At 33.3% G+C, this 18,068-nt stretch overlaps 1 protein-coding gene across 1 annotated transcript in view; it reads right to left on the reverse strand.

Moving 5' to 3' along the window:
* LOC114130243 (protein sax-3-like) overlaps positions 1–18,068 on the reverse strand; it is a 72,434-nt gene that overhangs the window by 16,302 nt on the left and 38,064 nt on the right. Inside the window, exon 2 of the mRNA XM_050198866.1 lies at positions 13,458–13,763. Coding sequence (XP_050054823.1) covers positions 13,458–13,763 — 306 coding nt within the window. The remainder of the gene's footprint in view (positions 1–13,457; positions 13,764–18,068) is intronic.

The raw sequence follows: 18,068 nt of genomic DNA on the forward strand, positions 1-18,068 counted from the left end.
GCTCGGAATTTGGACAGCTATTGCAGGAGAGACATGATGCACTACGAGACAAGTTCTCGCAAGTGTTTCATGAGCAGCTGCAACTATAATACCGCCATCACACAGCACCAACAAGGGCAATATAAATTCTAAGTTCGTCAAATGGACGTTGTCGCCGTCGTCGTCGTTTATTTAATTTTCGTCTCCACGATTTATAAACCCTGTCCGTCATACAGACTAGGTAGGTAAGGCAGGTAAGTCTTGTATATTATATATAATATCATATATCCGACCCGAAAGCGGTAGCGGTTTCGGGATTCCAGTTGTCCGCGGCGTGCGTAACGTTGTTTTTCAATTTTGACAAAGTAAGACAGATCTAGCAGCGGTAGTTGTAGTAGAACCTGCCACGCACACGATACAAGTACGAATAATAGGCATGTATAGAACGCCGTAATACGTCGTCACTACTGCTACAACATCCGCAGTCTAGTTAATTTGTTAAAACGCGGTCGTCCCCGGTGAAATGTAAGCGCGGCGGAATTACACGCGTTCCCGACGGACGCTAATTGATGGATGTTTGCCTCGCATTCGACTCGAGTTTTATGTTTCGCACTCGTACACACACACACGGCCGTCTAATACACATGTACATACCACACACACCCACACACTGGCTGCTGTCACCGCCGCGGACTTCATCCCGCCCCGTGCCCTCAAGACGGATAGGTAATCGATTTTCGACTGAAAAACTCGCGCCGCCGCTCGTCCAAAGTCCGCCGCCACCACTAACACCGTTGTATGCACACACGCCGCAGTGTGCTCATACGCGTGACAGATGACGTGCGATGAAAGGTGGCACGGGAAAATGTATCTCTTCCCAACGCGGCTAATGCGAAAACTTTTCGAGCCCACCCGTCTACGATTTCCCCGTCGTTAGTAAATACTTCCCGAACGTGGTTATTCGATTTCAAACGCACACAGATCGCGCGTGATAAGCCCCGAGAACGGCACAACTAGATCGTACCATAAACGTAAAAATTTCGCTGGACGACAATCTACATAGCCTTGGTGCACGTTTACCGCGTTACTTATGATATCATAATATCAATGTAACATTCAAGTGTATTTGCAGTGTTACGACGAATACGCGATTTCTCACTTGAAATTTGTTTCGAAAATATACATATATATTCAGATTCACTTTACGGTCGTCGAGTACTGTGCGTTACGCGCTCTCCAAATTTATTATCGTACCTATGGGCTAAGGATTTATATATTTTTCCGAGTACACATAAAATGTTTACTATCCATAAAAATGAATACACTTTTGCCGTCAAAATGCACACGTTATAACATCAAAGAGGATAATATAGCTGATATTGGTATATTATATAGTATTTAGGTTGAAATAACTGTAAGCAGTGATGTTACGCTAACATACTCTGACCATAAATACTTGGAATAAAAATAAAAATGTATATATTCTAATTCTAAAGTACCTAACGCCGTCGGTTTATATTTAGACTTTACCCCGGTCAACAGTATACGGCGTGACTAGATAAGTCGAGTCATGCGTTAAGCGGTAAATCTATCGGGATTATATCCACGGAATAATTGATTACCAGTTGTATCATTGTAGAGCGGAGGTTGAAGTGGTTCTAAATAACCAATGAAAAAAGGTTTAAGGTTAATAGAAGGTACTTAATATATTTTAAACACACCGCAGTGATAAATTTCAGTGCAAAAAATTCCCATATCACAATATTATTATAGTGGTATCTAATACCAGGAAAAAAAATCACGACGTAGCTAAATTGCCTATGTAAGACGCCGTTTTACTAAAATAATTCAAGTATTGAAGTAATTTTAAAACATAATTTTATGATACAAATGAGTCACGACGAATAAAATAAAAATACTGTAAATATTGATACGGAGTACGAACATCGGAAAATAGGAACATATCATGTCAACATAGTTTATAATATAATAAATTTATGTTCCTGAATAATGTATATATTTTTATTATTTAAGATTGACATCAAAATATAATAAGTAAAGCATACTTACTATTAGTAGTAGCGATAATATTGTAAATTTGAAATGTTTGAAATTAAATATTAAGTCATTGCAATACATATGCATAATAATACAAATATATTAATCACAATATTGAAAACAATTTAATTGACAAGTATTTTAAATTATTATTAATGTTTTCATTCTATCGTAATTCTATTCAATGTTGTATTTCTCTTTAATTTAATTTAATTTTAATATAAAATAATATTTTCCATTTTTATTTCTTTGTTTTTATTTGTAAAACAAACATGTACTAACTACATATATTTAATTATTTTGAACAGATTTTTTTTCAGCTTGTGAAGTATGAGCGACTTGGAAAGCAATTTTTCTTCGGACTCTTGCAAAACGTCAAGTGGTGTTATTCGACTTGAAGCTGTACTAAAAGTTTGGTCACGTTTTTGTGACGTGTCTCTGAAATCTATAGTACATCTTGTTCTACTGTCATGTATTATGGTTCACCGAGGATAATTAAAGTATGTCTCTCTCTCTCATGAAAACTAGGACATGTTTAGTTTTACAATGTTAAGTATATATAAAACAAAGATATTACCTACACATTTTTTGCTAACTCACCCATCGTAAACAAAATAAAACAATAATAAATAATTCGAATGCAATGGGTATATTCGTATATTAAACGTATTGTGTATTAACTAAAACGCCGAATATGAGAACAAAACAATAAATCTCTTCATTCTAGGATATTATTATTATTACTATTAGGTATATTGTTCCATTGAATTTAATTATCCTCATATTATATTATATTTGAACGACATCTAAAACGTATTTATTAACGATTTCCATTATCATAGTGTCATATTTTTAGCACATACATAATATTATAGTCACGGGAGACGCGTTTTATTTGAAACTGATTCCACGTACACTTGCTTTGTACTTAAACGGTAGCGTATATAATCTTTCGGAGAAACTATATAAGTCAGAAAATGTTTCAGTAGCGGTTTTCACCGAGGTACGTTATAATAAACAAACGTAAATGTGCCGATGAAACATAAAAGAGAAGAAAAACTAAACTAAAACGTAAGAAGCAGTACACTTGTCGATAAGGAAGGTGATAAAAAGTTGCAGCACGCTCCGAGGGAGCACTCTCTCAAATGGATTAGACTGCAGCGATAAAATCGCACGCGAAACAAAGACGACCGTCTTAAGAAATATTGTTTTGATCTAAGGTGAATAAAAAGTGAATAAAAAAATTCCCTATCGTTATTTTAATGTGCATACACACTCGTACTTTATCTAGTTGTGTGTACACGATTTCTGATCAACGGTTCGTGAAACACTGTCGTCAAATATTTATTTTGAAAACCGTGGAACTATAAAACAAAAAAAAAAAACAAAATCCATTTTATTTACATTGAAACATTAATTTCCGAAAAACACAGTTGTGTGCGTCTGTATCAGTATAGTGTAATACCGGTTATACACCTGTAAACTACAAGTAGTGTTTGAAAAGTATTATGCTTTTTATTGATTTTATGCTGTGACGGGGAAAAAATTCAATTATAAATATTAAACTTCGAAACTGAAATTGATTTGTATTACTGAGTTCGGCCTGTATGATATTTGTTTGGGTTTGGTCAAAACGGTTTAGTATTTTCGTGACACGGATGGGATGGTCTAAAATGACAGATCGGTGATCGCATTATAGAAATAATATTATATCGCGGGGGGTTTTTTCGAGTTCCTAATCCGGCCTTCAAAGCTGCAACCTTTGTGACCGCTTTGTCCATATATTCGCGTGTCTAAAATAATGTCTCGTCGAGAGCTTTTAAGCAAAATTGATATCAATAATCCTCTACACTACACACATAAATATATAATATATTAACTATACGTGTGTACTCTGACAACTGCAGTGTGCCAATAATGTTATTGCGTTCGGCTACTTTCCAATAAAAGTCGACAACAGGTAATCTCATTAATGTTTTTTTGTCCACCCCATCACGGCGTTTGTAAGCTATTCCCGTCGCCACCGTCCCCTTCCATTCAACAATCACCATCGACTCTTTTATTATTATTTTTCTCTCTTCGATTCCAATACAATATTAAATTCACTGTTATATACCTATATATGTATATACCTTGACGCCGACGTTGACACAAAACGAAAAAAAAAAAGTCAATACCGTGTGCAATGTATTATTATACAGCTCGCGCGTATTATATACTCGTCGTCATTACTGTGCACAGTAGTTATATACCTATTGGCTCTTATATTATACAGTTACATGTGTAGTATGTACACAATAACACGACAAACAACTTTTTTCAAGAACCGTTCGGTCCCCGTTCACTCTCAATCGTCGTATAAATAAACCCGTCACGAAATTAAATTACGGATAATTGCGTTCTGTGAGCTTCGTCAAAGACACATCTATCTGTCACACACACACACACACACACACACACACACAGCCATTCGTACACACATAAATACACCCCAAATCCACTCGTGTAGTCGCTACTACTCGCCCTTTTACCGAGGTAAAAGTAATTATGACGTGGTTCACCGATGCACCAATCGTCCGAGGCTACCTCGCCCGGCGTTCAGAACAGTCGGTTCAAAAACAAAAGCCACGGGCCGCTCAAAGGGTTTCCCTTTATCGTGGAATCAAACAGACCCCCCCCCCCAACGCCCCAAGGCTACGAACGACAAGTAATATACTCGAATATGTATGTAATATATTCACATACCGACTAATGCGATCAGTATTGACCGATATAATCGTTGCGCTGTAAATTTAGCAACTAGTGTATTGTTATAGTTTATTTCATAATATGTAATACAATATCAAATATCTACGATTCTAGTACTTTAAGCCCGAATGCTCTAACTACGTGAGTGTTTGGCGCGGTGATAAACGGCTCTATACGTTGTTGTGCTACTAGTTTACTACTTGTGGATAAGATGGATATGGGATTAGTAATTTTGCTTTTACGGCGCAGATACAGCCAACGCGTATCTTTATCGTCGTCAGCACGTATTTCGTAATCAATTTAACGGACGGTGTAAGAAAAACAATAAGTACGCCAGAGATGTTTTTGGATACTTATATAGAAGCCCAAATGGAAAATTTTAAATTATATACGATATACCAATCAGTTATAAGTCTAAGTTGCTTCTTCCAGGAATACGTATAAAGTAAACAGATTAAGATCTTAGAATATATATTTTTTTTTGAGATTTTCTTTGAATATTTGACAAAACCTAAAATACAATGTGAAAGTAAACTGATATATAGATGCCTTCTTTACGATATTTTTAATAAATACAATTTAATAAATTTGCAAAAGTTGTTTTTTTCTATAAGGGTATATTTTATTAAATATATTTTTTTTTTTGACATATTATGTTTTTTATTGGGTATATCAAGTGTAATAATATTTTCCATACATAAAAAATCTAAATCGTCGAAAGTTGATATTTAATTTTTTATTTAAAATAATAATTAATGTATTTGGTTATTATACAAAAAAAAATTTACAGTGTTTATCAGAATTTTATAATTCTATATTGGTGATTCATATGTATCGAGAAAATCATTATATTAAAAAATATTAACGTTTATTCAAAAAACATTGTTTAAATTTATTTTCAGTAAAAATAAAAGATATTTTTATTTTTATTTTTTTTTTATCATTCTACTTTTTTTTAACTTTTTCACTTTTTAGAACGATTAATATTATATTTTGAAGTTGAATATTTTTCAGAATATTTTGACACATAAAAATTAAAATTAGGACTATTAGTTTACGAGTTAGAAGTATTTAAAGTTTAGTTGAACAAACTAACAAAGTAATATAATATAGACATTTTGAGGTATATTCACGAGAATCTTTCCATTCCGCTCGCTTAAAAAGAGAATTCTTAGAATCATAAACAGTTTATATTATAGTTTAGTAATAAATTAATGTACCTATATTTAATTTAATACATTTATAGTTTTTATTTTTGGTTATTTACTAATGGTTAGAATTTTAATTTTTATGAATCGAAATACTCTGAAAAATATTATATATCAGAATATTAAATTAAAAATAGTTTTTTTAAAAAGGTTATAAATGATAAAAAAGATATTTTTAAAAGATTCTGTTTTGTTTTACTGGAAGTCATGTACGTATATAAAAAAATATTCTCAAAAATATTATTAGATTTTGAAACAATAAGTGTTGTTCGATAAAATAATCAACATGTATATCTTTCATACGAGCTTAATATTTTTTAAGTTAAACACAATATTACGAGTGTAATATTCAATATAATAATATTATAAATATACTTGTAGTAATTTAAATCGTTTATTATTTTTTTATTCATAGTTAAAATAGTTTGAACCAAAGAGTATATTTTAATTAACAATTTCCATCGTTGAAAAAAATATTTATAATAATCAAAATTTATTGATATTGTTCAAAATCAAATGGATGACATTTTTTTCATATTATGCTAATATTAAAATATGATAATTTATAAATTTCCATACAATTTATAATATTTTTATTTCGTTTAACTATCTTTTGATGGTTTTCTGTATATTAATAGCGTATCGTTGTCAATACAACCACGGATATTACAAATAGCCGGTAGCAAATATAAATGTGCATCAGTAGCGGAATGAATGTGTATGATTTATGAATAACGAAAGCTTTTTTTAATCAGACACCGAATAAGCAACCTTTTAAGTTATGTAAACCAAACTAGATCGAACTGGAAAAAAATTCTATATATAATTCACCGAACAATATTATGTTTGCGTGTTTGATTAATGATGTATCCCTCAATGATATTTTACAAATATTCTTGACGTATACAACGCAGATGTACCTATATTGTATATGTAATGTACCCTGTTTGTGATAGTTCTGTACATATCACATTTGAAAATGACAAAAATCAATTTAAATCATAAAAATGAATTGATTCCCAAAACGATTGAGTGATGAAATATTGAAGTATTGCGATTCTAGAAACATTAATCTTGCTTATCATTATAATTTGTTGGTATTTTTTTTTAATTATAATAATATTATATATGCATAAAAAAACCCTTAACATTATGCATAAGTTAAATAATATCATGAATCTCTGTAAGGCTATTCGATCAAACATTTTTTAACTATTTGCATTTTATATTATTGGTATTAAAGAAAAAAATTCTTGAATTTATCAAACGTGAAAAGAACTAAAAATTGCTTTCGTAGCGTTAAGTTTTCAAACTATTGGACAAATTCTGATCGTCAGCAAAATGCACAATGCGATAGATTTTATTTAGATATGGAGAAATTTAGAGTCGTAATAGATCTCATAAGATTAATCTTACTTCAATAATAGTTCAGATATTTCAATATTCATAAATAACAAAGCCAAAACTACGCGGTGGAGCTTCAAATTCTCGTTGTAATTAAAGCTTCCCGCAGAGATCGAAGGACGATATGAAATTAAAAGTTCAAACGGGCGTCTGAGAATTTCTCGATAACAACGTCGACGGCCATGCGTTTCCGAACGATCGGAAATGTGATTTTTCGGTTCGATAGGTTCGTCCGTCCGAGATATTTAATCGGCGCACGATTGGTTTTCAGACGAGCTGAATGTAAAAAAAAAAAAATAAAATCAGTTTACGAGGTTTGCTAAAAATTGTGCATACATGTCGTCGATTTACACGGTTTTTTTGTGACCATCTGCACTTCGTCGTCGCGGTTTCCCGATTTCCGTACAACAATAATATGCGGCGGGCCGGTTATTTTGTCTGTCATTGTCATCCAGTTTTCTGGTCGCCATTGTATTGCCCCATGCAAATCAAGGGATGCGTTATTATTACCATTATTGTTATCATCGACGTTATTATTACTTTTGCGATTATTGTTATTATTTCTGCTAGACCTCCCATCGAACTGAAGCGTCGACAGCAAATTCGAAGGGTCGCGGCACGTAGCTTTTGTATTATTATTATTATAATAATAATATATTATTATAATGTAGAGGTAGGTACGAGCGCACATATCAAACGAATAATAATAACTATCACCGGCGTTAGCATTACCGCTCTGCGACGTTTTCCAGTTTAGAAAATGTTTTGACTACTCACCTCGCCACCTATCGTACGGCTTAAAACGAGACACCGTTTAAATTACCTACATTTATTGTCAGAGAGTGTACCTGTGTTCAAACGAAAATAAAAATAAACAAACGATCTACTGCATACTTTTTTTTTAATTAAACCTCGAACCAAAACTTCGTCATAACACCAAAAAGCCAAGTATAAATTACTTTATTATACACGTTTATACTGTAAAGTTTACGACTTAAAGACACGGTTCTTTAGTCTTCCACATAATAATTTAATTAATGTTATTTTTACGACGAGCACTTTTTACATTTTTCATTAGAAACGGCACAGTTTATATTTTTCTAATGTTTAATTGTTGTCATATTATTTCGTTTAAAAAAACAACAATATTAACTACAGTAGAGGAAATTATCATTTTTATTTTTTTTTTTTTTTTTTTTACTATTCCAATCAATTTGGTTTAAATTATTATTACGATCATAACGTTATTGACCAAACAATGAAAACGTTTAAAACTCGCGTGACACAATATTAAAAACAGTTGTTTTGAACCCTAACTCGATACCTTAATTGTACTCTTGCTATTTATAACTAAACAAAGGTTTTTTCGATTTTACATCTATATTTTATTTCTCTACGAATACAAAGTGAACTAACGAAGCACGCCTAATGGTAATTTCGATATGTAAGTGTTGTATTTTGAAACACAGTTTACGTGGACTATAAAATTAAATTATTTTCTTTCAAAACTTGAACTCGTAATCGCTGAGTACGGTTGAAATGAAAAAAAAATGTACGCACTTCAATGGTATTAGGGATGTAAAATAATTTGTTTAATACATGCTTTTGAATAATTTATGAAAATAAACGCCAATTTTTTTGTCGTATGTTTTTGGATAATAACTACCGAGCAAACGAGATAATTTTATCCATTTAACGCGTTTCGGTAGTGTTGTAGGAAAATCTAAAACACAAAGACATATCATTTCCAAGCTTCGTTTATAGATAGACCCTACTTTAAGTCATCACATCTTTAATTGGCCATTTCCACTGGTCTAAAAATACACGTACATCGATCGAATTCGTGAAATACCAAACGAAAAGTTCGGTTGCCAAAACGATATCGGCGGTAACGGCTAACTGCGTATAATATAATATGTATATACGACAATAAATACTACATCACGTTGCACCACATTGCAATTATTATTAGTCTATATACGTGTTTCCTCTCGTTCTCTTTTTTTAGAAACACCGTTCGATAAAAACGCTCTCATTATAGACTGTTCCACAACGACTGAGTACAATGTCAGACGCGCGGATGCTGTAGAGGTGGCGCTCGTTGTGAATATTCCCGATAAAAGCAATAATTTACAAACGTTTCTCCGGGCGACAAAACCTAAATGTATATATATAAAGTATATGTCGCGTATACGCGTGTCGAAGAGATGGGAAAAATCGGCTGTCAAAGAGAAAATGACAACGGAATCCAATCCGCACGATAATGGATTGCATTTGTTTGCGGCACGACTCGGTATATAAATATATTATATAGGTCTGGAGAGAGGTACCACGCAGAAAGAGCGTTTCGCTGTATGGCGTTCGTATTATTATTATTATTTTTTATCTCCTTTTTTCTCTTTTTTACACACACACACACACACACACAAACATTTTACGATAATATCTCGTTCATCTCGTTTCTTTACTTCTCAACGAAATCCATAGATTTGGAGCGTTACGGGTTTTATTTAATTTCTACTACAGCTCTATCGCTCGCACTATGGCAATAGAATAAGTATATTATATAATATTATAAATGTATACCACGGTATAAACCGTGATTTATACGATTACTGGTAAAACGTACAAATGAAAAATAATAATATAGTCATATTATATCAACCGCGTTGGATCACGTTCCGCAGTGGTTAAACTATACGGTCTACGTTAATAACGAGGTATGATTTCTTTAACGATCGGCAATAGCATTTTGATGTCGATTTTTCTCATTTGGAAAATATAAATTGTGTTCAAGAGGTCATATTTAAAATCTACATTTTTACAAGATATTTAAATTCTTTGCTATTCTAAAACATCTAGTTTATTTTTAAGTTTTTTAATGTTTTTATTTTATTTCAATGAGCAGTCGTAAACTTAATTTTATGATTTATAAATGTTTATGCACAGAACATTGAATTAATATATTCTAGTTTAAAACCATTATAAATACAGATAAAATGAGTGAAATAGCATACACAGTAAAATATTTGTGTAATAAACCTGTTCATCAAAATTCTAAATAGTTATAAATATGCAAATGCTATTGATTCAACTGTTCTGATTTAAACGCGATATGTGTAAAAAATGTATACAAATAATTTAAAAATTCTAAAAATCGTAAAAGATAAGTTTTTTTTTGTAAATATATAATTATTTTTACGTAAAATATTCAAGATAGTAAATATATATTTGTTCAAAACCTGAAATATTGATTTAGACAATAAGTGCTATACGCTTCTTAAACCGTATTCTAATTTTTAACCTAACCTTTATAAGTCTGTAATGTATGACTTCGTAATAAGTCCTGTAGATTTAAAATATCCGTGTTTCCCCTTATTCCACACATTACAACCCTATTTAGTATTTTATTTTTTTCTACTTATCGTTCTGCACACTCATCGTTTTTCACATATTATTTTTTTTTCTTTGGTGTTCATCAACGGTTATTCAATTCTCGTCCATTAATTAGAGAAACGGTCCAATGCATCAAAAGTTTAAGGTTTTAAAGAGCTGAGTCTTTCAAGAAGAGCAAAGAAAACCTTCGGACGTTTCCCCGGGGAACATCAAACAAGACCGTTTTTCCGGCCGATGTTTGTCTTCACTTCTATACCCCCTCCCTCGCCTACAACCTCCACAACTAGTACCACAGCCGACTAACGTCGTCTTCGATCACCTCATCTCACCCTCCTAGCCACCACCGCGGAAAAAGCCCCTTATTTTCACTCAATTCCAGTGTGTCTAAAGAAAACTGCTTCCGGCCGTTTGTTTTGCGCTTCAATAAGCCCCTTATATTCCACCACGCGCTTGTTGACCGACCGAATCGTGTCCTCCACCATGCCACCCCTTCCCGGACACTACTTTCGGTTGCCATCAAACGTTTTTGTCAAATTCAAACACGCGTGCGAATTAAAGAGCTGTAGGCGGATTGAATTGTACAGTATATAATAATATTATTATATTATTGTACGGTCGACGACGGATCGTAAGAGGCGTGCGGCAATCCCCATATAATAAATATTGTATAATACCACGTACGCACCACTCGACGCAATTGTGTCACATCGACGATAATATAATACATAGTTATCGTTCGGTTGTCCGATCTCCTCGGTTAAGCGCATTCGCGGTAAAAGCCGTCCGCGAACGACCGCTGACGATGTATTATGTCATTATTGTTATTATATTTTATAGCGTTTTCAGACGATTTGGAGGGTAGGTACCACGGTCGCGTGGTAGGAAATGCAATGCAGCGACCCGGCAGCTGACTACGTCATTATGCGGAAGGATCCGATCGCCACACGGCAACTGCGACGCGCCGAGCCATCGTCACGCGATTTGGTTCCGGTATTTTATGTGCCGGAACAGATTGTAATTAACAAACAGGGCCGCCCGCCGATAAAAGTCGATCGCGACGTGTTCAACGATGTGTTTGTGTGTACCGAAATCGTGTATTATACATTTTCAAAAAATGAAACGCGTGCGGAATCAGTCAAGTCGGCCGGAAGTAACGGGTCGATAACGTTTTTCGATAGTCAGAGCGACGTATAATTCGATCGTGGTAAAGTACTGAAGAACAAAATATTATTACCCCTTACAAGTGTGACTCGAACATTAAACGATTTTAATGCGATTCGGTCGGCTGTAATAATATATTATACACCTGCGGCCCAATCTCGGAGTACGAAAAAAAATATTTAATGGACAGTAATTACAGGCAATAAAATGTTAATTAATTGACCGTTTAATTAATAGTGCGACGATCAGATGGTCGAAAAAAATATACATGCACGTTATATATTATTTAAATTCATCTACCCAGAACATGTGAGTAGGTTTTTTTAAAATCTTGTGCTTTTTATGGGGCACATCACTGCAGTATCGAGACAATGCCGGAAACGTAATATCGTATTAAAAGAAAAAAAATTGTCAATGAGCTCTTATTCACTCGAAACTTTTGAAACAATATTGAATCGATTAAATCGTTAGAGTTTCGTATTTTACGTTCATTTTTCCCCTCTGGGCGTTTGCTTTTTGATTAATGATGCCATCGCACTGCACAATACAAACGTGTACTTAAAACTATATTCTATAATAAGAACGAGGGCTACTAAAAATGACCGATCTCATATGAAGTTTCGTCTGTTTCTAACATGCATTTGGTCGAGATGTTATACTACTGTTTCCTTCTTATATTCTGTTTGCACTTACAGAAAGTTCAATGTTCTCAACAAGATTATAATAACGTTTTGCTCTTGAACACAATAACCATGCACCTAACTTTTACGATGGCTATATTTTGATTTGACGTAATAATAACCTAACGCTAGACTATAATGTTATAAAATACCACGTAACTGATACTTTATAAAAAAAATATCTTCGTATAATATGCAATTTACTTTGTTATCTATTTACACGCAACAATAGTTTTGACACTTTAACGTGCACAAATTTATGTTATAAACTAAATTATCTTACATTTTACTTTTAAGCAGTCTACATTTAAAAACGTTATTTTTTGCCTTCTGTTTAGGATAAAACTTAAGTAGTAATCGATCTATTTATTTATGTGACATTTATATAATACGTTTAAATAACTTTTACTGATTGTGTTTTTCTAAGTTAAGAAATATCAACATTTTGCATCTCATTAATAATATAATATTTTTCAAAAAAATATCTAATATAACATCATATAATATACTCGTATTACAATAAAGTATTCCAATAGTTCTATGAAAATAATTCGAAAATTCGTAGAAGACTCGATGGAATAAAATGAGATATAGCAGATAGTCGTATATTGCAAAAACAACGTGTAAGCCATTTAAAGCCAATTAAACATTTTTAAATTAATCATTATTATCTAAGGTAAACTAAAACCATTTTTATTAGGTTCTATTTTAGTTTTTGATTTTATGTTTACTTCCTTTGATTTAATATATAAATTACATTTTGGCAATCTCTACGAATGGTATACATAGTATGATAATATAACTGATTCATTTGTGTACTTACATGTGACAATAAGGTTGGCTTTTCTACTGACGGCTTCACCGAACATGTTTTGGGCGATGCACCAGTACGTCCCAGAGTCCGAGTCACGCTTGCCCTGCGTCGCCTCCAGGAATAACAACGACCCCTCCGGCAATTGGGCCTTACGGACGCTACTAGTTAAGTCCATGGGACGTCCGTCCCGATACCACCGGACTTCCGGTTGCGGCTGACCATCGGACTTGCAGTTCAACGTAGCCGGCTCATGCAGTGGGACCGTCATGTTGGTTGGGTGTTCTATGATCCGCGGAGGTCGTCCACACATGACGTCTATACAAAAACAAACAAAAAAAAAACACAAATCAGTATGGCAATTTCGTTAATTTTATGCGTTTGCCAATAATATCATTATTATTCGTACAACATCATCGTTATCGTTACGTCTATAGTATTATAACACGCACGTGTGGCGTACGTTATTGGCAAAGTTTAACCGCTCCAAAGAGGCCGCAGCTTCCGCGGATGTTTTCCAAAAGAGAAAATATTGCGGAAAACCGCGTCCTCGAGTCGTAAAATCAATAGCGGAAACTCTCAACGTCTGGCGCGAGAGTGTGCGTGTGCGTATATGGTTGTGCTGCCGTGAATGTTAATACGCACGTAGTGAACGTAGAGCATAATATAATATAATATAATATGATATAATATAATAATTTATTATGTAATATGATATGCTTACAATATTTTTACGAACGAGGATCGCCGCACATTTATTTCGCATAATAGTACGATTTATATTTAAAAGATCGACGACGACGCGCGAGATGAAAATAATCATTAGCAGCCGCGACACGAATGAGTTTGTGTATCTCGTGTGTATGTGTGTAACGCACGTGCCGGTCTGTTTTGCAATATTTGTTTGCTATATTTTAATGATATATCATATTTATATTATGATATTCTATTTTTATTTATACTGAGAGGGATGAATTTAGGATTAAAAAAAAAAAAAAAAATTAAAACGTTCGCGTATGACGCGTTTGAATATCTCCCGAACTGTGTGTACGGTACACATACATTATGTACACACAATATCATTTAAAATATTATACCTACATGTTATTTATTATTCCAAGCGTGGCCTGTTTGATTTTTATTAAAAATAACTTCAGCGGCGATGAGCAGATCGCGTGGCACACGTACGAGTGTTGACACTGTGACGTATATACACACGCTGAGACACTTGTAAAAACAAAAAATCATCAAACCATTTTTGTTCTGACATTTTGTTTTTCATTTACGCGGCGGACGTAATAATATTTCCCGTCTAAGAAGGGGTTGCGCGGTGGATAGTGTTCGTGTTTTGCTTCACCGGTCAAGTGGCAATATTATATACACACATATATATATATATATATGTACAGAGTGACGCTCGCGGAACAGAACTAAACATGAGATATATTATGTATACGCACGTGCAGCATATATATATAATATTTATTTATTTGTATACATAATATGCGCTTCCGAAGCGCATCTCTGGCACAGTGCAGCCTGCGGGCACGTTTTAAATTAACATAGCTCTTCCCCCCCGTCGCCGACGGCTTTCATTGTCGTCGCAGTTATTACTATTATTATTATTATTACTACTGTTGTTGTTGTTATTATGTACCGTGCAGAGTACCGTACATGTTGTAGTGGATCGCGGGCACCCGTACGGGTGTATATATAATATAATATCCCACTAGAACGTCTTTTGTCGTGGGGCGATAGGGGTGGTAGAGGGAGGCGAAAAAAAACGTCGCCTGTACTAGATGGCAGTGCGCCGGAGGTGAGGACTGATGACGACTGCGACGAGCAGAGTGCATTTCAAAACGTCCCCGCGGCGGAGAACACATGAATTTGCAATCGCGGAAAGTTACATTATAAAACAACACGCCGCCGACGACGAGTATACACACCCACACATATAGCCTCGGTGTCTTCGCATCATTTGCGCAAGTGCTTTTCTTCTCTGTTTCAGTTTTTTTTTTTTTTATTTTTTTTTCCCCGGCCGCCGACGAAACGTATATACAAATAAAGAGTTGTCGCACACGTTTTGATGATATACTGCGGAGCAGTGTTGTAGTCATCGTACACGAGTATTATTGTGTCACGAGAGGGAGTAAAAGAGAACGAAGAGACAAAAATATGTGTTAAATATTTAGATAAAGTTACGGAGATATATTATTAATTCATTCGTGTATTATAACGATCCGTCATTGACGGCGCGTCTACGAGTACGTATTGTGTCGTGTTCACATATTATACGGTTTGGTATTGGCATAGTTCACAGACCGACATTATGAGTTATTGTCACAAACGCGGTGATAAATGTTTATCATTGACAAATTGTACAGACCAATTGAAGAGAAACTAGTGTTGACGAAAGAAAAATCAAATTCAACTATAATAATATCTACTCACTTCAATCATTAAAAACTTTTCACATTATTTACAGTTTTTCTAGAGTTATTGGACATTCTTTTGTAAACGTTCGAAAAAACTTTCGTTTGAAACTTTTTTTGAAATATATATTGAATGAATGTATATCTAAAAAACTACTGTTTAACGACGAGATAAAAATATTTTCAATACAATTAGTTATACAACGTTATAATGTGGTTGAATTGAAGTTTTCGAAGTGATGTATGCACATTTGAAAAGTTAGAACAGGTACACAAACAACAAATTTTAACAATCATCCAACCACTAATTCGATGAAATAATTGTTGAAAAAGCTTCACTTGCCCATGAAATCCCGACATAATATAAAGATATACCACACGTGACTACTGTAGTCGGTTGTCATAGAATGTGTATAAAAAAAACACATTGTAATTGAATGTAAATTAAAATTAACGCAAACGTGAATACATCGTAAAAAAAATAAATAAATAACGCAGCTAATGACTTTTTTTTTTAACAAAACGCGTACGAGCGGAAAAAATGTATTTTTTTTTTAGCAGACAATCTGTATGTTTTTACAACAAACTTATAAAGCGTGTTTTTTTCTTTTATTATTATGGTAGTTATCTTGGAAGAACGACGTTTTAAAATCGCTTCACCTATAATGGCAAGATCGGATAAACGAAAGAGGGAATGTTAAAATAAGAATAATAATAATGGAAAAGAGCGATGAAAGGCGAAAAATATTAATTATGTACTTGTCGCTGCCGAGAAGTTGACAGCCGTCGGTGGCTTTTAACCGATTAAATATTTCACGGACTCACGGTTCTTGAAGACCTCAGCTGAACTTTGAGAAAATGTATAGACGTCGCCGTCAGAGAAAAGAGCGAACTCCTTAGGGCTTGGGGTTGGGCCCTTCAGTTTAATAAAATGTACACATTTCAGACAACGCCTCTGCCGATGAGCAGATAGTAATTCGAAATCAGAAGTCTCGGATAAACCACTTACTCGCTTAACCGGCATTCACAATATATTTTAAATAGATGTTATTTTAACAAAACCTAAGAGTGGGTGAAAAGTTAGGATTTAAAAATCTTTAATTTCTGAAGTTTCACAATATATTTTAAAATCTATTTATATTTATTCCAGAATTGTTCACTTTTTGAAAAATAAGTAACAATTTTGTTTTTAATAATATTTTAAAATTGTTAATATACTCGCATTAACAGCAGTAGCTGATATTATCGATTTCATTTATTTATTGTTTTTTTTAAATAGAAATCATGTGTATCACGTATATAATATGACTGAACTTTAAGACGTATTATAATACATATATTAATCATTACTCATAGTATTGATGGTATTAAGGTATGGTCGTATAATAGTGAACTTGCACATACGTTTGCGATAGATTAATTTTTTAATTAAAAGATATCTTTATTTTATTAATTTAATAATTCTATATTTTCGAATTGTCAGAAAATTGAAATACTTTCTTATATGTATTTGAGTTGATTAATTTAATATTTTACACACTTGATAATAAGAAAAATTCAAATTAATTCCATATTTTAGTGCAGTAAATAAAAAGTATTAATAATAGTAATGGTGATGAAAAAAAAATTGAAATAATCTTTGAAAATACATTATATAAAAAATTGTCATATTTTATGATATTTACCGTTATTACACAACCGTAGTAATTGGATAAAATACATTAAAAGGCAATTTTTACAAACATATAAAATATAAAGCACATATTTACAAAACGTAGTGCAAACCGAAGTTGTGTTTAAGTTATTACGTTTTACTTAGAAAATTCAACTACACGATTGAGTGCCTATTAAAACAGGGGAAATAATCGAAACAAACAATTTGGCTGGCACGAATCCAAAATAGAGGGTAAAGGTATTGTTTTTGTTTTCTTTAACCAAAAGTTCGATATAAGGGGTTGGTCTAACAGCCAAGACGACAAATTGGGTTCTCCAAATCGGACACAACAAATAAAAGCCACTGACAATCAATTCGAGTAAATAACCAAACTCCTTAATTTATTAATGAAACCTATTGGGGAGCTGTTTCGTGAGGGAAAAAATATAAATCAAGGTATATAGGTACTAGCGTGAGGCAAAAGCAATAACATAACAAATCTCGGTTACTTAATATTATTGTTAAGTCTGTAGCATA

Source organism: Aphis gossypii, chromosome 1, assembly GCF_020184175.1.
Source record: "Aphis gossypii isolate Hap1 chromosome 1, ASM2018417v2, whole genome shotgun sequence".
NCBI classification, from domain to species: domain Eukaryota; kingdom Metazoa; phylum Arthropoda; class Insecta; order Hemiptera; family Aphididae; genus Aphis; species Aphis gossypii.